This window comes from Schistocerca nitens, chromosome 9, assembly GCF_023898315.1.
Source record: "Schistocerca nitens isolate TAMUIC-IGC-003100 chromosome 9, iqSchNite1.1, whole genome shotgun sequence".
In the NCBI taxonomy this organism is placed as follows: Eukaryota; Metazoa; Arthropoda; class Insecta; order Orthoptera; family Acrididae; genus Schistocerca; species Schistocerca nitens.
The window spans coordinates 144213059-144238795 of NC_064622.1; the positions used below are offsets into that span (position 1 = coordinate 144213059).

The 25737-nt window shown below is 41.8% G+C and overlaps 1 protein-coding gene across 2 annotated transcripts in view; it reads right to left on the reverse strand.

Moving 5' to 3' along the window:
* LOC126203610 (protein MMS22-like) overlaps positions 1-25737 on the reverse strand; it is a 140950-nt gene that overhangs the window by 53656 nt on the left and 61557 nt on the right. For both annotated transcript variants that reach the window (XM_049937976.1, XM_049937977.1), the window contains 2 exons: positions 23903-24182; positions 23694-23808 (listed from right to left, as the gene is read on the reverse strand). In XM_049937976.1, coding sequence (XP_049793933.1) covers positions 23694-23808; positions 23903-24182 — 395 coding nt within the window. The remainder of the gene's footprint in view (positions 1-23693; positions 23809-23902; positions 24183-25737) is intronic.

Sequence of the window (25737 nt, forward strand, 5' to 3'; positions counted from 1 at the left end):
AAGACAGGTGAGGTATGAGCGGCGGCAAATTGAAATTAGCGGAGATTGAGGCCTGGCGGATAACAAGAAGAGAGGATATACTGAAGGGCAAGTTCCCATCTCCGGAGTTCTGACAGGTTGGTGTTAGTGGGAAGTATCCAGATAACCCGGACGGTGTAACACTGTGCCAAGATGTGCTGGCCGTGCACCAAGGCATGTTTAGCCACAGGTTGATCCTCATTACCAACAAACACTGCCTGCCTGTGTCCATTCATGCGAATGGACAGTTTGTTGCTGGTCATTCCCACATAGAAAGCTTCACAGTGTAGGCAGGTCAGTTGGTAAATCACGTGGGTGCTTTCACACGTGGCTCTGCCTTTGATCATGTACACCTTCCGGGTTACAGGACTGGAGTAGGTGGTGGTGGGAGGGTGCATGGGACAGGTTTTACACCGGGGGCGGTTACAAGGGTAGGAGCCAGAGGGTAGGGAAGGTGGTTTGGGGATTTCATAGGGATGAACTAAGAGGTTACGAAGGTTAGGTGGACGGCGGAAAGACACTCTTGGTGGAGTGGGGAGGATTTCATGAAGGATGGATCTCATTTCAGGGCAGGATTTGAGGAAGTCGTATCCCTGCTGGAGAGCCACATTCAGAGTCTGATCCAGTCCCGGAAAGTATCCTGTCACAAGTGGGACACTTTTGGGGTTCTTCTGTGGGAAGTTCTGTGTTTGAGGAGATGAGGAAGTGGCTCTGGTTATTTGCTTCTGTACCAGGTCGGGAGGGTAGTTGCGGGATGCGAAAGCTGTTTTCAGGTTGTTGGTGTAATGGTTCAGGGATTCCGGACTGGAGCAGATTCGTTTGCCTCGAAAACCTAGGCTGTAGGGAAGGGACCGTTTGATGTGGAATGGGTGGCAGCTGTCATAATGGAGGTACTGTTGCTTGTTGGTGGGTTTGATGTGGACGGACGTGTGAAGCTGGCCATTGGACAGGTGGAGGTCAATGTCAACACTGTGAAGCTTTCTATGTGGGAATGACCTGAAACAAACTGTCCATTCGCATGAATGGACACAGGCAGACACTGTTTGTTGGTAATGAGGATCACCCTGTGGCTAAACATGCCTTGGTGCACGGCCAGCACATCTTGGCACAGTGTTACACCGTCCGGGTTATCTGGATACTTCCCACTAACACCAACCTGCCAGAACTCCGGAGATGGGAACTTGCCCTTCAGTATATCCTCTCTTCTCGTTATCCGCCAGGCCTCAATCTCCGCTAATTTCAATTTGCCACATTGATTTCGCCTTCCTCTGTGGCGACGCGTTTTTAAATATGTTGACTGAGAATCTGCAGAAAAATGGAGCAGACATAGCATAAAAATATTTGAAAGACTTGAATACAGTTGATTTTTGCCAGGAACTCACTGGATTCAAAAAGCTAATAACTAAAATTAATGAAAAATCAAGTGCACTTCACCTGTTACAACATCTGTGCAAATATTACTTGCAAGAAGCATTCCGTAGTGTTAGTATACCTTTAAGGATGTACCACACATTGCCTATGAAATCTGCAAGCTGTGAGTGAAGCATCGGCAAACTGAAAATAATTAAAAGGTATGTGCATTCAACAATGAGTCAGGAATGCCTATCCGGCATTGCGATCATAGGACTGAAAATAAAACTGCCTTTGAGATGAACTTTGATGAGCTAATAGACTCTTTTGTAGAAAGTCGTGTAAAGCTGTAGCAAGATTATACAGAGAAAACTGCTGGGTCTTAAAGATTGAAGAGCTTCATAGTGACTAGCTTGTCTGTTGTCTTTACTGGTTATATGTTTCCTATATTTAATTTTATGTCAGACAAAAGAGAAAGTTATTAGCTAATAGATAATAAAGAATGCAAATTTACTGAAGGGGTTTTATCCTTCTGGTCAAATAAAATCCCATCCAGTATATAATGTTTTTTTTATTTAAATAATATATTTTAAATGCTCGAGAACCACTATAAAGTTTCTGCCCCTGTTCGGATAAATCCGGATAGATCCAATGCTGCTGGATCCCACATCACTAAGTTGTTGGTATTTGTCTCTCTTCTGATCAGCAGATTTGTCGAGCTATGAATTTCCACCAGTTCTTTAATAAAGCTGTCTCCGTACAAAAACATGCACAAGAGATTTTTGCTATTTTGTAGTCCGTATTATGCCCCATACACAGACAGTGTACAAGCACTGCAGATTTCTCTGGCTTGTCCTAATGTGTGTGTCATTGAAGTTTGATGCATCGGTCTTCTGCGTCTTCTGCAGTGCAACAAGTTTTTTCAATGTATGATATCCTGCAGCTACGAAGAATCTTACATACCAGACCTTCTCAAAACAAGATTGTCTTTCCCTTTACTTAGAAGAGCTCTGAGGTTTGTTGGTAAGCAGAAGATGGATTTAGCTTTATGTTCCTATTTTCGAAGAAACACTACTGACATGTGGCAAGACAACCACTCCTCTTTGTTCTTCACTTTCTTCCAGGTCCTCACTTTGTGTAACACACGCTGGGTGTATGGCACATCGAATCTTCCTTTCAGAATATCCACTCTGGATGAATATGGTATGGGTATGGTGCAACTTGTCAAATAAGCTGTCTGAATACAATATGACTCTTTCTTTATGTACCAACATCCTAGGCACACAGGTTCACTGTGAAAGATGGTGACAGTTGGTGGCCCATGAGCGTAAGTTTGCGTGTGCAGGTCTATGGTGCACAGTGTGACCCCAGGTGCCATTGTCTTTTCACAGCAACCACAAAGGGAAATTGATAGTCAAACAAGGAATGATGTTTCGGTGGCGATATGGATGTTTGGATGACCACAGCAAAGATAGTCACATGCGACCACGGATGCATATAACAGCATGTGATTCCCAACAGTGGGTGCTTGGGTGGCCAACAACAGTGCACAGTAAGAACAATAGCCCTTGCACATGCGCTGAAGCTCTTGGTTCATTGTTCGACAAGTAGCATTGCTATATTTCTCCACTGCCGATCAGGAAATCTTTGCTATTGGTCACTGAATTTGGCACCTTCACATCTGTGCATGAAAAGGACAGAGTTGTGCCAATGAACTTTGTGGGAACTTCATGATGATATCCAATGTTCCACCCAAGAACCATTTCTACAAGATGGTGAAGATGAAAAAAGCACACAGAAGTATGATAAACAAGTGACTGACAAAGAAAATTGTTTTATATGTATTTAATTATCAATCGTTGGCCTCATTATGCCACCCTTTATGGATGAAATAATTATCTATGTGCCACCTACCTATAACCTATAGACAAGGTGGTTGTAACTTGGACACACAACAAAACCATGAATGTTAGTACAAGTTTATTAGACTGTGGCATGTACGCCAATCACCATAACATAAACTGAACACAATAAGATAAGGCAAATGTATGCAAGCAGTAATAATATAACTGAACGCAAGCGTGGTTTAAATAGGCACTCGCCTGTGGTAGGTTCTATTGGATGTTCACAGCATTGCTCTTTCACATCACATTCTTGCGGATGACAATGCATCACTAATGCACACGGATTTCAAGGGTGCATACATTACTTCATTCCTCTTCCCTTGGGGAACAGCTCAGATTCGCCAAATGCACATGGCGTCTTCCTTTTGCAAGGCTATGGCTGAGATGATGTACTGATAATGGGGCGTATGATTGGAAGTACTTGGGGCACAGGCAGTGTCACAGTCTGTCTTCTCCTGTCAACCCATACGGTAGGATGGGGGACATCGGCTCCATATCCACATCAGGTCAATGCCTGGTGGCCTGGTGGTGGTGGTGGTGGTGGTGGTGGTGCCCCCGCAGTTGGCAGCTGAGGGGGAGGAAATGGCTCTGGTATGGATACAGGCGCACTGGTACTGGTAACGGTATTAGAGAAGCTGCGCAAGTTTCGTCCAACAGCGATGGGGTATCCCCAGCATGTTGTGGCAGGGACTCATCTGCAACAGCTGATCAATCGAGCAATGAAGATTGGCATGGCATCGTCGGTGTCCTGGCCGAGGTTGTCTGGTTGTCCATGTGCATGTGCAACTGGTTGTAATGACGAGCACTGAGGTGCCCCTCTGTACGGGAATTGGGAGATGACAGCTGGAATCCATTTTGGGTGACCACCAAACCCTTGTGCCCAGATAGGTACCCCAGACTGGAAAGTGACAATGGCTGCACAGGTTGGTGCCTCTGGCAGGGCCGCAAGAGATGCAGGAGAGACCAGGGTTGATGCCCATGGAGCAATTCAGAAGGATTGTTGTTGCCGAATGGTATGACCAATAGGAAAACAGAAACTGATCAAAAGCAACGTCAGACGGGAACCAAGACACATACTTTTTCCGTTTCATTTTGAATGTTCTACCATTTCGGCCTCATCATTGACTGCAGGTGGAACGTGGTGAATCCTGAGGGTGTTGCAGAAGGCATTGTTTTATTTGTAAATATCTACTCTGAGTCAAATTAAGTGTCTTTGATGTGTATACAATAGGCCACTAGGAGCCATCAGAATGTTTATGAGCTGACACTGCCCCCATCCCATGCTGGGATGGATCTGTTGCTAACATTAAATGTTGACCTTGTTGGTAGGTAATGAGGCGATGTGCTGATCGTAACAGACTTCAGTTTGGAAAACACTGTTTCACACACCTGCAACTAGTGAACAGTGAAAAGACGTTCCCTTACGCAGCAAGGTATGTAATGGTTGTACAACCAACACCACCCCCAGGAAAAACTGATGATAATAAGCAATCTTACCTAAAAAAAACCAGGAGATCCTTCACTAACATAAGATGTGAAAGAGCCAGAACGACAGACATTGTGATGAAGGGGTATGACACCTGCACCCAAGACATAGAACGCAAGTTAAACAATAGAAGGCAGAAAGAAGCAGCACTTTTCCAAATTTCGTTTGAACACAGTGCCCTGTAACACTGAAAAGAACCTACATAACTTGTTGAGATGTTCAGTGGTGGAAGAGCTGGAGAACACAATATCATCAAGATAGTTTGCACTGCCAGGCACGGACCTTACGTGCTGTTCAAGAAATCATTAGAATCAATGGGAAGCTGCCAATGTACAAAGGAGAGGTCACTCTTGGAAAATACTGACCAGCAGCGAGTTTAGCAAAAATTTCATCAAGGCATGGCAAGGGATATATGTCAATGATAGACTGAGCATGGACAGAAACTTTGAAATTGCTGTAAAGGCGTAACTGTCCCGACGGCTTCTTGATAATGACTAACGGTGTAACCCACTTGCTGGATGTGATCGGTTGGATGGTCCCAGAGGCTGTGAGGTGGTCGAGCTATGCCTTAACTTGATCACAGAACACCATCGGCACTGGGTCTGGCCAAAGATTTCATTGTAACATAAGCTTTGAAATTATTGGCACAATTCAACCCAGCAGAAAACAAGGCTGATACTCATATCATAAAGAGTCAAGTTGTGTGTAAGGCAATTGACCAGAGATGAGATTAGCTTTATTGGAAACAGTAAACCCGAAAAGGTTAAAGGCGTCCAAAACCATACAAATTTTCGGTGCGTGCATTGTTCACTACAAAAAATTCAGCAGACGAACCACAGCTTTATATGTGACTGAGGCCGAGAAACTACCTAATATCAGAATGCTTTGTTTAGAGTAGGTGACTAATGTACGTGACACTGGTGCTAAAGGGGGAGAACCCAAGTCCATGTACGTTGTTTGCAAGTTGAGTAAGGTCACAGTAGCACCAGTGTTGACTTGCATTTGCAAAACCTTCAGATAAACATTTCACATAAACCTTGTTGTTGTTGTTGTGGTCTTCAGTCCTGAGACTGGTTTGATGCAGCTCTCCATGCTACCCTATCCTGTGCAAGTTTCTTCATCTCCCAGTACCTACTGCAACCTACATCCTTCTGAATCTACTTAGTGTATTCATCTCTTGGTCTCCCTCTACAATTTTTACCATCCACGCTGCCCTCCAATGCTAAACTTGTGATCCCTTGATGCCTCAGAACATGTCCTACCAACCGGTCCCTTCTTCTCGTCAAGTTGTGCCACAAACTCCTCTTCTCCCCAATTCTATTCAATACCTCCTCATTAGTTATTTGATCTACCCATCTAATCTTCAGCATTCTTCTGTAGCACCACATTTCGGAAGCTTCTATTCTCCTCCTGTCCGAACTATTTATCGTCCATGTTTCACTTCCATACATGGCTACACTCCATACAAATACTTTCAGAAACGACTTCCTGACACTTAAATCTATACTCGATGTTAACGAATTTCTCTTCTTCAGAAACGCTTTCCTTGCCACTGCCAGTCTACAATTTATATCTTCTCTACTTCGACCATCATCAGTTATTTTGCTCCCCAAATAGCAAAACTCCTTTACTACTTTAAGTGTCTCATTTCCTAATCTAATTCCCTCTGCATCACCCGACTTAATGCGACTACATTCCATTATCCTCGTTTTGCTTTTGTTGATGTTCATCATATATCCTCCTTTCAAGACACTGTCCATTCCGTTCAACTGCTCTTCCAAGTTCTTTGCTGTCTCTGACAGAATTACAATGTCACTGGCGAACCTCAAAGTTTTTATTTCTTTTCCATGGATTTTAATACCTACTCCAAATTTTTCTTTTGTTTCCTTTACTGCTTGCTCAATATAGAGATTGAATAACATCGGGGAGAGGCTACAACCCTGTCTCACTCCCTTTCCAACCACTGCTTCCCTTTCATGCCCCTTGACTCTTATAACTGTCATCTGGTTTCTGTACAAATTGTAAATAGCCTTTCGGTCCCTGTATTTTACCCCTACCACCTTTAGAATTTGGAAGAGAGTATTCCAGTCAACAGTGTCAAAAGCTTTCTCTAAGTCTACAAATGCTAGAAACTTAGGTTTGCCTTTCCTTAATCTTTCTTCTAAGATAAGTCGTAACGTCAGTATTGCCTCACGTGTTCCAATATTTCTATGGAATCCAAACTGATCTTCCCCGATGTCGGCTTCTACCAGTTTTTCCATTCGTCTGTAAAGAATTCGCGTTAGTATTTTGCAGCTGTGGCTTATTAAACTGATAGTTCGGTAATTTTCACATCTATCAACAGCTGCTTTCTTTGGGATTGGAATTATTATATTCTTCTTGAAGTCTGAGGGTATTTCGCCTGTCTCATACATCTTGTTCACTAGATGGTAGAGTTTTTTTTAGGCCTGGATCTCCCAAGGCTGTCAGTAGTTCTAATGGAATGTTGTCTACTCCCGGGGCCTTGTTTCGGCTCAGGTCTTCCAGTGCTCTGTCAAACTCTTCACGCAGTATCGTATCTCCCATTTCATCTGCATCTACATTCTCTTCCATTTCTATAATATTGTCCTCAAGTACATCGCCCTTGTATAGACCCTCTATATACTCCTTCCATCTTTCTGCTTTCCCTTCTTTGGTTAGAACTGGGTTTCCATCTGAGCTCTTGATATTCATACAAGTGGTTCTCTTTTCTCCAAAGGTCTCTTTAATTTTCCTGTAGGCTGTATCTATCTGACCCCTAGTGAGATATGCCTCTACATCCTTACATTTGTCCTCTGGCTGTGCCTGCTTAGCCATTTTGCACTTCCTGTCGATCTCATTTTTGAGACGTTTGTATTCCTTTTTGCCTGCTTCATTTACCGCATTTTTATATTTTCTCCTTTCATCAATTAAATTCAATATTTCTTCTGTTACCCAAGGATTTCTACTAGCCCTCGTCGTTTTACCTACTTGATCCACTGCTGCCTTCACTATTTCATTCCTCAAAGCTACCCATTCTTCTTCTACTGTATTTCTTTCCCCCATTCCTGTCAATTGTTCCCTTATGCTCTCCCTGAAACTCTGTACAACCTCTGGTTCTTTCAGTTTATCCAGGTCCCATCTCCTTAAATTCCCACCTTTTTGCAGTTTCTTCAATTTTAATCTGCAGTTCATAACCAATAGATTGTGGTCAGAGTCCACATCTGCCCCTGGAAATGTCTTACAATTTAAAACCTGGTTTCTAAATCTCTGTCTTACCATTATATAATCTATCTGATACCTTTTAGTATCTCCGGGATTCTTCCATGTATACAACTTTCTTTTATGATTCTTGAACCAAGTGTTAGCTATGATTAAGTTATGCTCTGTGCAAAATTCTGCCAGACAGCTTCCTCTTTCATTTTTTAGCCCCAATCCATATTCACCTACAATGTTTCCTTCTCTCCCTTTTCCTACACTCGAACTCCAGTCACCCATGACTATTAAATTTTCGTCTCCCTTCAGTATCTGAATAATTTCTTTCATCTCATCATACATTTCATCAATTTCTTCATCATCTGCAGAGGTAGTTGGCATATAAACTTGTACTACTGTAGTAGGCGTAGGCTTCGTGTCTATCTTGGCCACAATAATGCGTTCACTATGCTGTTTGTAGTAGCTTACCCGCATGCCTATTTTTTTATTCATTATTAAACCTACTCCTGCATTACCTCTATTTGATTTTGTATTTATAACCCTGTATTCACCTGACCAAAAGTCTTGTTCCTCCTGCCACCGAACTTCACTAATTCCCACTATATCTAACTTTCACCTATCCATTTCCCTTTTTAAATTTTCTAACCTACCTGCTCGATTAAGGGATCTGACATTCCACGCTCCGATCCGTAGAACGCCAGTTTTCTTTCTCCTGATAACAACGTCCTCTTGAGTAGTCCCCACCCGGAGATCCGAATGGGGGACTATTTTACCTCCGGAATATTTTACCCAAGAGGACACCATCATCATTTAACCATACAGTAAAGCTGCATGCCCTCGGGAAAAATTACGGCTGTAGTTTCCCCTTGCTTTCGGCCATTCGCAGTACCAGCACAGCAAGGCCGTTTTGGTTATTCTCACAAGGCCAGATCAGTCAATCATCCAGACTGTTGTCCCTGCAACTACTGAAAAGGCTGCTGCCCCTCTTCAGGAACCACACGTTTGTCTGGCCTCTCAACAGATACCCCTCCATTGTGGTTGCACCTACGGTATGGCCAAAGCCTCTCCACCAACGGCAAGGTCCATGGTTCCTGGGGAGGAGATAAACCTTGACATCAATAAAATACTTACTGGGTGCAAGGGAAATTACCGATACACAACTGATTGTGAACAAATCAATGAGGATTTACAGAAAATAAATGCGTGGTGTAATGACTGGCAGTTATTTACCAATATTAGTAAGTGTAAACTACTGCATATAACGAGGCGAAAACCCCCATTAATGTTTGAGTACGAAATAAATGCCCAGTCTTTGGAAACAATAACGTCCGTCAAGTATCTGGGTGTGACTATTCGAAATGATCTCAAATGGAATGATCAGATTACACAAGTAACGGGTAAGGTGAACTTTAGATTGTGGCTTATTGGTAGAATCCTGAAGCGATGCAGTCCTTCAACAAAGGAAATAGCTTTCAATACCTTAGTTCGTCCAGTCTTTGAGCATTGTTCGTCTGTATGGGACCCTTACCAGCTGAGTCTGATTCAAGAGATTGAGAAGGTCCAAAAAAGAGCGGCAAGATTCGTGACTGGTACATTTAGCCAACGCAAGAGCATTACAAATCTCATAGAAAGTTTGAAGTGGGACACACTTGCAGATGGATGGCGCGCTAAACAGAGGGGGCTGCTCACTAAATTCCGAAATCCGATCTTCACCGAGGATGTAGGGCATATATTATTACCACTAACTTTCAAATCGCGCAATGATCACCATTCAAAGATAATCGAAATAAGAGCTCGTACTGAGGCGTTCAGAAAAGTCTTTTTTTTCCCTCGTGCGATCCGCAAGTGGAACAGAATGGGGGAAATATGACTTTGGCACGAATTGTGCCCTCCGCCACACACCACTTGGTGGCTAGCGGAGTATATATGTAGATGTGTAGATGTAGACATCCAGGTCAGCATCTGCAATAGGCGGTTGGAATTTTGCGTTACAAACAGAACCAATGTGGCCTGTTATATTGCACTGGCAGCAAATGGCCCATTGCTAGGACAATCTGGCCTATCGCGACTGACAAAACATGATGGACAAGATGGAAGAGTGGAGGGTTTGCACTGTTGTTCATTACTGGACTTGCTGTCTGCTGCTACAGCCATGGCTGATGCAGTGAAGTGGGTCAGTCGCTGTAATGTTTTGCTTGTGCAGACCACTGCTCCCCTGTGATACATCCGACAAATGGCAGGGGGAAGCGAGCTGAACTTCTGCATCCATAGGGTGGTGGGGTTTCGGGTTCCGCTGGATAGGTCAGGAGTCCACTACACCCAACAAGCGGCTACACGGGTAGCAGGGGTTGTGTGGCGTGGGCTGGACGGTTTTTTAGGTTAGATGGCCTTGGGGAAGTACAGAAAGGGCAACAGCCTCAACGGGTGCGGGGCAAAGTCAGGACATGCGGGGACCAAGGGTGGAGGTTACACTCAACAACCGAGCTGGGTTAATAATTGGCTCCTTTTACCGACCTCCCGACTCAGCAGCGTTAGTGGCAGAACAACTGAGAGAAAATTTGGAATACATTTCACATAAATTTTCTCAGCATGATATAGTCTTAGGTGGAGATTTCAATTTACCAGATATAGACTGGGACACTCAGATGTTTAGGACGGGTGGTAGGGACAGAGCATCGAGTGACATTATACTGAGTGCACTATCCGAAAATTACCTCGAGCAATTAAACAGAGAACCGACTCGTGGAGATAACATCTTGGACCTACTGATAACAAACAGACCCGAACTTTTCAACTCTGTATGTGCAGAACAGGGAATCAGTGATCATAAGGCCGTTGCAGCATCCCTGAATATGGAAGTTAATAGGAATATAAAAAAAGGGAGGAAGGTTTATCTGTTTAGCAAGAGTAATAGAAGGCAGATTTCAGACTACCTAACAGATCAAAACGAAAATTTCTGTTCCGACACTGACAATGTTGAGTGTTTATGGAAAAAGTTCAAGGCAATCGTAAAATGCGTTTTAGACAGGTACGTGCCGAGTAAAACTGTGAGGGACGGGAAAAACCCACCGTGGTACAACAACAAAGTTAGGAAACTACTGCGAAAGCAAAGAGAGCTTCACACCAAGTTTAAACGTAGCCAAAACCTCTCAGACAAACAGAAGCTAAGCGATGTCAAAGTTAGCGTAAGGAGGGCTATGCGAGAAGCGTTCAGTGAATTCGAAAGTAAAATTCTATGTACCGACTTGACAGAAAATCCTAGGAAGTTCTGGTCTTACGTTAAATCAGTAAGTGGCTCGAAACAGCATATCCAGACACTCCGGGATGATGATGGCATTGAAACAGAGGATGACACGCGTAAAGCTGAAATACTAAACACCTTTTTCCAAAGCTGTTTCACAGAGGAAGACCGCACTGCAGTTCCTTCTCTAAATCCTCGCACAAACGAAAAAAATGGCTGACATCGAAATAAGTGTCCAAGGAATAGAAAAGCAACTGGAATCACTCAACAGAGGAAAGTCCACTGGACCTGACGGGATACCAATTCGATTCTACACAGAGTACGCGAAAGAACTTGCCCCCCTTCTAACAGCCGTGTACCGCAAGTCTCTAGAGGAACGGAGGGTTCCAAATGATTGGAAAAGAGCACAGGTAGTCCCAGTCTTCAAGAAGGGTCGTCGAGCAGATGCGCAAAACTATAGACCTATATCTCTGACGTCGATCTGTTGTAGAATTTTAGAACATGTTTTTTGCTCGCGTATCATGTCGTTTTTGGAAACCCAGAATCTACTATGTAGGAATCAACACAGATTCCGGAAACAGCGATCGTGTGAGACCCAACTCGCTTTATTTGTTCATGAGACCCAGAAAATATTAGATACAGGCTCCCAGGTAGATGCTATTTTTCTTGACTTCCGGAAGGCGTTCGATACAGTTCCGCACTGTCGCCTGATAAACAAACTCAGAGCCTACGGAATATCAGACCAGCTGTGTGGCTGGATTGAAGAGTTTTTAGCAAACAGAACACAGCATGTTGTTATCAATGGAGAGACGTCTACAGACGTTAAAGTAACCTCTGGCGTGCCACAGGGGAGTGTTATGGGACCATTGCTTTTCACAATATATATAAATGACCTAGTAGATAGTGTCGGAAGTTCCATGCGGCTTTTCGCGGATGATGCTGTAGTATACAGAGAAGTTGCAGCATTAGAAAATTGTAGCGAAATGCAGGAAGATCTGCAGCGGATAGGCACTTGGTGCAGGGAGTGGCAACTGTCCCTTAACATAGACAAATGTAATGTATTGCGAGTACATAGAAAGAAGGATCCTTTATTGTATGATTATATGATAGCGGAACAAACACTGGTAGCAGTTACTTCTGTAAAATATCTGGGAGTATGCGTGCGGAACGATTTGAAGTGGAATGATCATATAAAATTAATTGTTGGTAAGGCGGGTACCAGGTTGAGATTCATTGGGAGAGTGCTTAGAAAATGTAGTCCATCAACAAAGGAGGTGGCTTACAAAACACTCGTTCGACCTATACTTGAGTATTGCTCATCAGTGTGGGATCCGTACCAGATCGGGTTGACGGAGGAGATAGAGAAGATCCAAAGAAGAGCGGCGCCTTTCGTCACAGGGTTATTTGGTAACCGTGATAGCGTTACGGAGATGTTTAATAAACTCAAGTGGCAGACTCTGCAAGAGAGGCGCTCTGCATCGCGGTGTAGCTTGCTCGCCAGGTTTCGAGAGTGTGCGTTTCTGGATGAGGTATCGAGTATATTGCTTCCCCCTACTTATACCTCCCGAGGAGATCACGAATGTAAAATTAGAGAGATTAGAGCGCGCACGGAGGCTTTCAGACAGTCGTTCTTCCCGCGAACCATACGCGACTGGAACAGGAAAGGGAGGTAATGACAGTGGCACGTAAAGTGCCCTCCGCCACACACCGTTGGGTGGCTTGCGGAGTATGAATGTAGATGTAGATGTAGATCCTCACACCCTGATTCAATTTGAGTATGCGCAGCCCTTGATAGGGGTTTTCACACTGAAGGGCCCATTCACAAACCTCGTGATCGGGGGCCATTCGAATGATTGCTTCGCAAACCATTTGGTCGACATACTCCTTATGTACATCAGTGACAATGGTAGATTAAACCATGCAGCTCAGCTGCTAAGTCTTATAGGAATGTTCCGATTTCTTGCGACACTGGTAGAACTCAACTGGAGCGGCAATAATCCATTTACAGTAGTACTGTAGAATGGGGTAAAGCGGGTCAAATGGGGTAAAGCTGATCAAAGACACATTACTGTACTAAATCACTGCCATCTAGGTGACAGGAGAGAGCAACACCAACTTTGAGACACATAGAAGGCTGTGACCTGTACGTTTGTTACCTGTGTCATAAGCAAGGTGAGAAATGAAGATTGTGACAACCATCAGCAATTATTATCTTAGTGTACATTTAAAGATTTGTCATTTCAATGAAAACAAATTTTTGCAGTGACCACAGGTTAGTAACTACATCTATTTTTCAGCTGAATTCTATTAGAGCAAATCTACATCTACAATGTATGTGAAACTCACTTTCTTAGCATAGGTTATCTTTTAGTTGTTGTGCCAAACATGCCTTTTTTGTGATTCCGGGGGTAAAGTGGATCATGCCGCACAAATACATAAAGCAGCTTGGAGCAAAAGGAAAAAGGAATTTTAATGAAGCTTATTTCAGTGAAGCAGTGAAAAAAGTAAAGAACAATGAAATTACTTTGCGAAAAGCTTCTGAAATTTATGCTGTGCCTTAAACTAAACTTCAAAGATGGGTGAAAGGAGGTGATAAATTAATGAAATATGGAAGGCCGACTGTGTTGAGTGAAAATGAGGAGAAATGTGTTGTGGAAGGTCTTCTTCTATGTGCACATTGGGGGTTTCCACTTGGAAGTACAGACATTAGAATTGTAGTACAGCAGTATCTAAGCAGGGAGAGAGTAACAGAGCCACAATTTACAGACAATATGCCAGGTGTGGACTGGTTTCAGTCATTTATGTCACAGAACTGTGAACTGACTGTGAAGTGTTCAGAGAATATAAAGAAAGCAACATCTGGGATATCACAGGAAGTTATTGTATCTTATTTTAGAAACCTGGAGAACTCTTTAAGAGCTGTTCCATTGTTTCACAGCATAAATTATGATGAGACAAATTTTACAGATGACCCAGGAGCAGTCAAAATAGTTGGGAAGAGGGGTGGTAAAACATCCTGAGAAAATTGTAGAATGGAGCAAAAGTAACACCAGTGTCATGGTTGCTGCAGCAGCAGATGTACACGTTCTTCCCCCTTATGTGGTATATAAGACAAAACACATTTACTCAGGATGGACTAAAGGTGGAATTAGTGGTGCTGCATACAATCAAAACTCCAGTGGATGGTTTGATGCAGACATTTTCTGTGAGTGGTTTTCCAAAATAATTATGCAAAATTGCAGGACGCTTGATGGTCCTAAAGTGCTTATTGGTGACCATCTCTCAAGTCATTTAACATTACAAGTTATTCAAGATTGTGAAGCAAACAACATTCGTTTTGTCTTACTTCCACCTAACTCAACTCATATGCCAGCCTTTGGATGTGGCATATTTTTTGTCCTTTAAAGAGAGCATGGCGAAAAGTTCTTGGTGTGTCGAAGATGAAAAACAGGGGACCACTTCCTAAAACAGAATTTCCTAGATTGCTGAGATCCCCATTCGAAGCCATAAATTCTACTTCAGCAGAGAATGTGAAATCGGGTTTTAAAGCTTGTGGCATAGTCCCTCTAGATTCACAGAAAGTTCTGAGCAAACATGTAGAACATTGTCTGCAGATGTGGAAAAGTCTTGGACAGACTCACTTATTGAGCACTTAAAGAAAACTCGTGAAAGTGAAATACAAGCAAGCTCTCATAAAGTTGGGAAACGACTCAGCGTTTTGCCTGGAAAAAGTGTCCAATGCAAAGATTTGATTGTTACAGATGTGGCAGAGAGAGTAGTTAATGATGCTGATACGGGGGATGTCATGGAAGCAGAAGGGAGCGGATTTTCTGAAATGCATTATGACAAAGGTGATCATGTCCTCATTCCCTTCAATACTGAAGAAAGAGATACATGTTATGTAGGAAAAATTATGGAAGCAGATAGAGACATTGTTATGGTCAATTTTTTAAGGAAGAAAGGTGGCAAAAAAGAGACACATTTAGTGTATCCTGATGTTGCTGACATTCAAACAGTTTCCTTATCAAACATTATTTGTAAGGTAAAGGTGAAAGATCTATGGAGGAGTCGGTATGCAATCTCAGACATTAATGTGAACAATGTGGAATAGATAGAATTGCCATTTGTGACATGATAACATTTTTATGATGTTGGTTTTGTGTTCAAGTTCTTAAAAGTAGTACTCATTTAACTGTATTTTCAATCGTAATTTTGATGTTAAATGTCTTTTTTAAAAACATATACTACCGTACACCATTATTTCATCTATAAAGACATACAGTGGTCCACTTTCCACATTGATGGGGTAAAGTGGTTTAACTATGAAAATATGTAGGTGAAGTACCTGACAATTTTTTGTCAGATTCTCATTAATCATTTAAGTCCTCTTTTCTTTAAAAAAAAAAATCAATTTTTGATCCGCTTTACTCCATTTTAAGGTATTTCGAAAGAAGGTCGCACATGTTACCAGAAGAGAGTGAAGATGGATCCTGCAGGGGGGGCATTGGCAAAGGAGTTGATACATGCCAGGCAATAACCAAGACAAAAAGAAAGCACAGTATAAGGTAACATCAGCCAGTCCAAATGCACGAAACTGCTGCTGCAACTGTTTTTGAGGCTTCCCATTCTTCGACAGGCTCATTGTAAGCTGGAAACAGTGGGGGCTAAACAACATTGGTAGGGACAGGCAACGCAGGAGGTGCAAGAGGTGACGCGGATTGAGACGGGCCCGAACTGGCCACAACAGAAACAAGCATTTGCAATAGCTGGGATTGATTGTGCTGCAATGTGGTGAAAACTTCCTGCTGTTGGCTAAGGTGATGCAATGCCGCAGAAAGAGCCCTTTGTTGATCAACCTTCCGGCATAAAAACTCATCTGTAGCACCGTCTGACATTATAGATGCAACGGAGGACCAACCAGAAACTGAAATCCACACAGACAACAATCCTATCCTCGTCGCCACTTGTGTTGTAACTTGGACATAAAACACAACCAAGAATGTCAGTACAACTTTATTAGACTATAGCATGTACGCCAGTCACCATAACATACACTGAACACAATAAGATAAGGCAAATGTTTACAAGTAATAATAACAGGATAATTGAATGTGAGAATAGTGTGACAGGGTTTAAACAGGCACTCACCTGTGGCGGGCTCTACAGGAAGCTCCCAGTATTGCTCTCTTTGGTGGTGCACTCTCGTGGATGACAACACACTGCTATGCATGGGGGTTTCAAGCATGCGCGCATTACTTCAAAGGTGAATGGCTGTCTTTCGTAATTTTTATTTGAGAAAATTCTTCACAAGGCTAAATACTGCTGATATACACTCATAAACGTAAAAATGACATAGTTATCTTAGCTTTTGAAACTAAGCTTACAAAATAGAAAATTAGAAGTGATGTCATCATACTAGATTTTGAAACTAATAGTTCTTTGCTCATGGAATAGAGGGAGGGATACGTTGGGGGAGGTTGAAAGTGTAGGTCACTCACACCTAAGGATGAGAGGAAGCCACCAGTAGTGAACAAAGGTACATATTTAGCGACAATTTTTTTCGCTGATTCCATCCGGGAATTTCTGCCATCATAATAGAAAAAATTACATTAATTAAATATCTGATGTACAAGAATAATAATGAAATCATTATACTGCACCATTCAATTCTTCTTTTTCTTGTTGTATCAGCTGTCTACAGACCTTGCTGTTTCAACTGTACAGTACCTTTTTCTTGCCTGTGGGCTTTAACTTTGGCCTAGTAACCCTCTTTCATTTCCTGTCCTCTCTTCCAATCATATTTTTCGAATTTTTAGTTTTTGCTTCCCTTGGAAACCAATGTACTTTTTGAGTTTTTTCTGGAGCAGAATGTGTTTTTGGATATCCTTCTGTGTTCCCCTCACTTCTTGCAAGTCTTTTCTATCTTGGTGAACCTCTCCGCCTTAGCTTCCTTGTTGAGTGTTTAGCAGATGATTCAGTTGGCCAAACTTATAGAATCTATATGAGAATGTGTTTGTAGAAAACAAGCCTGCTCTAACGAATGATATTTATGATCTTTTATACACTGAAGAGGCAAAGGAACTGGCACATGCCTAATATTGTGTAGGGCTGCCGCGAGCAAGCAGAAGTGCCATAACACAACGAGGCACAGACTTGACTAATTTCTGAAGTAGTGCTGGAGGGAATTTGCACCATGAATCCTACAGAGCTGTCCATAAATCCGTAAGAGTAAGAGGAGGTGAAGATCAGCTCGTTGCAAGGCATCCCAGTTATGCTTAATAGTGTTCATGTCTGGGGAGTTTGGTGGCCAGTACAAGAGTTTAAACTCAGAAGAATGTTCCTGGAGCCACTCTATAGCAATTCTGAATGTGTGGGGTGTCGCATTGTCCTGCTAGAATTGCCCAAGTCTGTCGGAATGCACAATAGACATGAATGGATGCAGGTAGTCAGGCAGGTTGCTTATGTATGTGCCACCTGTCAGTTATATCTAGACATATCAGTGATCCCATATCACTCAAACTGCACACGCCCCACAACACTGCAGAGCCTCCACCAGCTTGAACAGTCCCCTGCTGACATGCAGGGTCCATGGATTCATCAGGTTGTCTCCATACCCGTACACAGCCATCCACTCAATACAATTTGAAATAAGACTCATCTGACCAGGCAACATGTTTCCAGTCATCAACAGTCCAATCTCGATGTTGAACAGGCCCAGGCGAGGTGTTAAGCTTTGTGTCATGCAGTCATCAAGGGCTCTGAAAGCCAATATCAATAATGTTTCGTTGTGTAGTTCACACGGCTGACACTTGTTGATGGCCCAGTATTGAAATCTGCAGCAACTTGCAGAAGGGTTGCACTTCTGTCACACTGAATGATTCTCTCCAGTCGTTGTTGGCTCCATTCTTGCAGGATCTTTTTCTGGCAGTAGTGATGTTGGAGATTTGATGTTTTGCTGAATTCCTGATATCCACAGCACACTTATGAAATGGTCGAACGGGAAAATCCCCACTTCATCGCTACCTCGGAGATGCTGTGTCCCACTGCTTGTATGCCGACTATAACATGACATTCAAACTCACTCAAATGTTGATAACCTGCCATTGTAGCAGCAATAACATATTTAACAACTGTGCCAGACACTTGGTGTCTTATATAGACATTGCCGACCACAGTGCCATATTCTGCCTGTTTATATACAGGGTGTTTCAAAAATGACCGGTATATTTGAAACGGCAATAAAAACTAAACGAGCAGCGATAGAAATACACCGTTTGTTGCAATATGCTTGGGACAACAGTACATTTTCAGGCAGACAAACTTTCGAAATTACAGTAGTTACAATTTTCAACAACAGATGGCTCTGCGGTCTGGGAAACTCTATAGTACGATATTTTCCACATATCCACCATGCGTAGCAATAATATGGCGTAGTCTCTGAATGAAATTACCCGAAACCTTTGACAACGTGTCTGACGGAATGGCTTCACATGCAGATGAGATGTACTGCTTCAGCTGTTCAATTGTTTCTGGATTCTGGCGGTACACCTGGTCTTTCAAGTGTCCCCACAGAAAGAAGTCACAGGGGTTCATGTCTGGCGAATAGGGAGGCCAATCCACGCTGCCTCCTGTATGTTTCGGATAGCCCAAAGCAATCACACGATCATCGAAATATTCATTCAGGAAATTAAAGACGTCGGCCGCGCGATGTGGCCGGGCACCATCTTGCATAAACCACGAGGTGGTCGCAGTGTCGTCTAAGGCAGTTTGTACCGCCACAAATTCACGAAGAATGTCCAGATAGCGTGATGCAGTAATCATTTCGGATCTGAAAAATGGGCCAATGATTCCTTTGGAAGAAATGGCGGCCCAGACCAGTACTTTTTGAGGATGCAGGGACGATGGGATTGCAACATGGGGCTTTTCGGTTCCCCATATGCGCCAGTTCTGTTTATTGACGAAGCCGTCCAGGTAAAAATAAGCTTCGTCAGTAAACCAAATGCTGCCCACATGCATATCGCCGTCATCAATCCTGTGCACTATATCGTTAGCGACGTCTCTCGTGCAGCAATGGTAGCGGCGCTGAGGGGTTGCCGCGTTTGAATTTTGTATGGATAGAGGTGTAAACTCTGGCGCATGAGACGATACGTGGACGTTGGCGTCATTTGGACCGCAGCTGCAACACGGCGAACGGAAACCCGAGGCCGCTGTTGGATCACCTGCTGCACTAGCTGCGCGTTGCCCTCTGTGGTTGCCGTACGCGGTCGTCCTACCTTTCCAGCACGTTTATCCGTCACGTTCCCAGTCCGTTGAAATTTTTCAAACAGATCCTTTATTATATTGCTTTTCGGTCCTTTGGTTACATTAAACCTCCGTTGAAAACTGCGTCTTGTTGCAACAACACTGTGTTCTAGGTGGTGGAATTCCAACACCAGAAAAATCCTCTGTTCTAAGGAATAAACCATGTTGTCTACAGCACACTTACACGTTGTGAACAGCACACGCTTACAGCAGAAAGACGACGTACAGAATGGCGCACCCACAGACTGCGTTGTCTTCTATATCTTTCACATCACTTGCAGCGCCATCTGTTGTTGAAAATTGTAACTACTGTAATTTCGAAAGTTTGTCCGCCTGAAAATGTACTGTTGTCCCAAGCATATTGCAACAAACGGTGTATTTCTATCGCTGCTCGTTTAGTTTTTATTGCCGTTTCAAATATACCGGTCATTTTTGAAACACCCTGTATATCTGTATTTGAATACGCATGCCTATACCAGTTTCTTTGGCACTTCAATGTATATATGTATAGGAGTGCATTGTGTGTGGAGTCTTCTGATTTCACAATTTCCTTTAACTTAACCAAGGAATTTCTCAAGATATGTGTTTATATCATTTCTTAATCGTACCTTTTCTGTCCATAGCAAGGCATTCTGTGGCATACAAGGCCTGTGGAGTAAAGTTGTATCTTGGTGTTAATGGATACTGATTTCTTCTTATAAAGACTTTTGGGTAGTTTGTATGCCATTTGTTTTTCTGACTTGTGAAGCAAAGACGAGTTTGACTCTAATCACCCTCACATGTATTTAAACTTTTTCCGCCCAATTAATATATCCTTCTTCTACCTCTAATAGCCCAATCCTACATTATTTTTTTATTTAAATCTGTTTTGAAATTATTTTTTATTCTTACACATATCAGTCTCTAAAGTTGTTGTTCTCTTTTCCCCCACTCTCCGGATTACTATCCAGTTTTTCAATTTTGTTATCTTGTATTTCGATAACTAAACTAGTCAAATTCCCTGTTGTGAAGAAGCTGAATGGAGAACCTTGTGCTGAAAGTCATGTCATGAGAGACAAAAGATGTGGAACAGAAGAATGTTTAAGAGTGTGGATTGAATGGAAGAACAACCATCCAAGGAGGAATGCGTACTGCTCAAGATTAAAATGTTAATAATGTCATATTGTTATCAGAATTAAGTCCAAATCCTAAAGCAGGGTCATCAATTAAATACAACACTTATCACTGAAAGCCCATTTATTACATACACTAACGTACTGCCAGAACAGAAATGACCTCCTGGGCAAAGAGAGCAGCTATTTATACAAACTTAGAATATTTGACAATGCTGATGGTCGGGTTTGAACTGGCGTCCAGCACCATGCCAGCCAGTGATAGTAATCAATACAGCACACTGGGTGCACCATAGCTCATGGCAATAATAATATGGATTCATTGAGAAACGAACATTAAGGATTAACTGTGGATTGTAAAAATTATTGCACTATGACTTGTTTCTCAATTATTTTCTGTACTTCTATTAATTTTTAATATATTGTGTTCAAGTCATAATACACTGCTGGTCACTAAAGTAGCAAACACTATGTAGGAAGGTGGCATGCAACAAATGTCAAACTGGCATGAAGTGTACTACAGGCTGAGATACGCAAGTGATTAGCATTTCAGCAAACCACAAAAAGTAGGCAAGAGTAACGCCTTCTACATTTTGTATGTATGGAAAGGTTACTCCAAGGGTTTATCATTCAGAAATTTTGTTTGCTGTTTGGGAGAAGATCGTGTTGTACCTCATATGAGGAGAAACATCCACCAGCAAGTGTCAGAATTTGACTGTGACAGGATTGTGGAGTACTGACACTGTGGTTTATGGTTCTACATTGGTCAGGGTCCCCCAGCTATCATGTGAATACAGAATCAATGGTTTCAGGAGGGCCGTACTCAGCATCACGTGGGAACTCAATGGATCAGGCGACTAGATCATTGTTCACTTGTCCGTACAGGAAGGTACAGCCATGTTGCACACAGACCATGTGATGAGATATGGAACACTGTAGGCTGTTAGCGCAATGACCATTTATGCAGCTTCCCTTGACGAGGCAGCAAAGAGAGGTGTGGCGATAGTGATGTGCCCATCAACAACACTGGGCTTAGGAGTGGCACTACATCATCTTTTCATAAGAGTCCTTTTCAACTTGCTGTTCACCAATGTGGAAGCTGCAAAAAGAACAAATTATGCCAGGTGACATTTGTCATCATCACCTGGGGCCAAAACTTGGTGTGAAGGTATCGGATGCCACTACATGCACCTTCAGTTCACATAGCCATTAGTCTGGACAGCAGCTGATATATTTACGAGGTATTAAGGCTGGTGGCTCTGTCTCAGCTCTGGGGTCATTGTGATGGTATCTCTCAGCAAGATAATGCAAGACTACATTATGCCTGTTCTGTCCTGAATTATCCTGATACCCTGTGTGTGACTGTTGTTCTGACCATTCCACTCTACAGATCTCTAACCCATTGAAAATATCTGATCATGGATTGCCTAGAGACTGTCTCATCATCACTCACCTGTCATTACAATTGAAAGGTTCTGACACAGAACTGAAGCAACATGGAATGACATACCTTCACCTGTCATCCAAGCTCAGTTTCACTATATGCCAAGTTGGGTTGTTGCTACCACAACTGGCAGATCTGTACACTAAATTTTGTACCCTGTACGACCTTCCCCTGTCCCCTCTACAAAATTACCTACGAATTTAGTAATGTATTCATTAATTCATTCTACTACACGTCCGCAGCTTGCGGTCTAGTGGCTAGCTTTGCTGCCTCTGGATCACGGGGTCCCGGGTTCGATTCTCGGCCGGGTTGGGGATTTTCTCTGCCCGGGAACTGGGTGTTTGTGTTGTCCTCATCATTTCATCATCCTCATCATCATTTGTGTAATGGGGTGGTGACAGGAAGGGCATCTGGCCACCCTTAAATTAACCCTGCCGAATCTGACCATAACCATGCCGACCCTGCAAAACTGTTAGACAAAGGCACAAGGAAAGGAAGAAAGAAGATTCATTCTAATACACCTTTTACAACACAATAAGAAAAATTTCATTATTGTCATTCTTTCTGGTGTTGCAATTGTAATAGACAGTAGTGAAATTACTATATACCACACCACAAATGGTAATGTTTGTTACCTCAAAAGCTGATTCCTGTTTTCCCTAATAATGGCAAGTACAGTAGAATTTTGACTTAAAACAGATTCTCTCCATGACAAACTCATAAATGAAGGGTTGACATAATATATGATGATGTATTAAACATATCAGATTGATAAAAAAATGTGGTCTGATTTTTTTCCTCTGGTATTGTCCACAAAGGAGAGATGAATGATTAAAGGAGATGAAGGCAAATTAAAACATCAATATTTCAACTGAATTCTCAGACACACAGATTACAGAAGTTAATACTGTCCCTGCTTCACTTCTCTTAACCTGGAGCTGCACACAGGTTCTTTATGCGATCCAGTCAGGATGAAGCATTTGCAGTGACATGTTCCTCTGCATTTATTTTAATTTGTTGCTGCTCTTTATATTTTGTTTCTACGAAAATTAAAGCAAAAGAACTTGGATCGACCAAGCCACAAAAGTGGAAAAAATCCAAGTATTGTAGTATGTTAATAACTTCCTGTCTCTCAACTACTGCGGATATTCACAGAATGCTTGTTAATTTTTATGAGAGGAATGAGAGATAAATGATAAATCACTTCAAAGATAAAACTTTACACATCTGTGGCATACTAAGGGAAAAAATCTGAATGATGGCAAGGAAACAGCTAGGCTAATCAAGTAATCAAGACACGCATATAAAAGAGGAGTCCATCCTAAGTAGATAGGAACTGAAAGCGATGTGCCAACCGTGGTTTTTTTTTTTTTTTTTTTTTTTTAGGAAAGAAAGAAAAAGAAGCAGCCAATACAGTGAGAAAGCTGAGAGATTGTCTGCACCTTTCTATATCATCTCACTTCCAAAAAAATGTTTTTTGTATGTTTGTGTTACCAGCGTAACATTTTCACTGCTTTTCCCCCTTATTCATTCAAAGTCTTATATAAATAAATTACATCAAGTTAGACAAATGACACAATATAAATAGTTTGACTGGCTTATATGTTTATGACAGTATAATTACCTTGCTCTACATGTAGCTGTATCAAAGCCAGTTGTATCTTCCACACAGTCAGATGCCTCTGCACCTCCAGCTTCTCCATGTTCAGTAACTTCAGAAGATCTAGAAGCTTCTTGCTCTAAAACATTGTAATTTATATAGTCAAAATGTGTGCATTAATTCTGTGTACACTAATGATGTGGTAACAATGTACAGCACTAAGGATTACTCACCACTTCCTGTAGGTTAGGTGTTGCAATGGCTAATGTCATAAACAGACACCCAAAATGGTAAAGGCCAGTCTCTGTAAGAGACTGCAGTTTCGCCGGTGACAGCTTTGAGTATATACGGCCACGCACCTGTGGCCACAGTTCTGGAGACTGTTGCAAGTGGTTCCCCAATACAGACAAAAACAGACCCCAGCTATTTTCTACAACTGGAGCTGCAAGTGTACGTGTTGCTCCCCTACCCAATAATTTTCGAACCTGTTCCAATAGTCCTTGACCAGTTTTGCTGCAAGTGGAACAAATGTTCAGTTGCACAGTACAATTGGTACTCTATTAATATATTTCAGTTTAAAATATACAATATCATAAAATAAATGCAGCCAAAATGTCTAAAAGTGCACTATGCATTCATTCCAGTGTTATAGCAACCACTGTGTCCAAATTCAAGGTTTCTTGATTTGTAAGAAAAGCAGAAATCGAAGATTGATAGGTAAAGCAGCAAAACTCTGTGTCCAAGACCAATATTAACAAAAAAACACAATTATATTACATGAATAAACATGTGGAGGATCCGATACAGTCTGAGAAAAGGATAATAGAAGGTGGACGCAAATATGCAAAATAGACAGTAAAGCGCAGACATCAATAGGAAAGATAGCAATGGATTATGGAAAGTGAATGCAGGTAATGGCCGTAAAGTATCAATTTTCTCCAAACTATTAACAGTCTTAATAATCTTTAATTGCATGACACTATCATGGATTCAAATAGCTAATACTGCTCCAGTTGTTAATTCCTAGACTTTTTATCTACATGCAGAACAATCCAAAACCTTCATTAATCTCTATGTTGCCCTCCAAACTAGGATTTATTATAGATAAACCCCTTCTTGGTAAGCTAAGTCGAGTATTCAGCTTCTTGATAAGCTAACCCATGTATTTAATATACTAACTTTACTTTGAGTCTGGTATTGGGCTATATTATTCAGTGACATTAATAATACTTAGAGCCATCAACATATTTATTGCTATTGAAAGTGGCCGTCAATTTGTTGTCGTAGTTGCACCTTATTCCATCCTTTGATTTGAAACTCATTCACAATAACATCACCATAATATTACACATCACAAAATGACACACATATGTATTTGATTTTCTAAGAGAAAATAAACAGGAAATGGCAAGGAACCTCTGCTATGCCTTTGTCCAAAACTGCAAAATTGGATTCTTGCAGTGTTCTGAGTGCTACGACAGTCACCAACTGTAAAAGAATTTCTATTATCGTAATGTGTAAAAGTTGGTGGGTAGGAAAAATTAATTTGCGGTGTGAATGTAAAATGAACCACACCATTACAATTTACCATATATATTGATACATGGAACATGAACTTTTTGACTCAGTTCTTCACATTCACTATTCACACTTTTAACAGCAGACATAATATTACCGAACTGTACTGCTGCTTCATGACTAGTTACCCACAGAAGTTCATTTTAATTGTAATTTATACTTTCAATTTTATTAACAAGAACACCACTTGCTCACAAACTGATTGATAGAGAAAATGTCACCCTATCATGTAGCAGTCAAAACAACAGAAATTTAGGTCACACATACCTAATTATATGTTTATAATTTAACTGGATAGATAACAAATCCAATCATCAAGCAGCGGCAGGAGAACACAAATATTAAAAAAAAGTATTACTTATGCAAGCATTTGGAGCCAGTGGCGCCTTCTTCTGGCAGAAGGGTTGAAGGGAGAGGAGGGATGAAGGGAAAGGAACTGGAGAGGTTTAGGAAAAGATGTATAGTTCGGAAGTCATCCAGAACCCTAGGT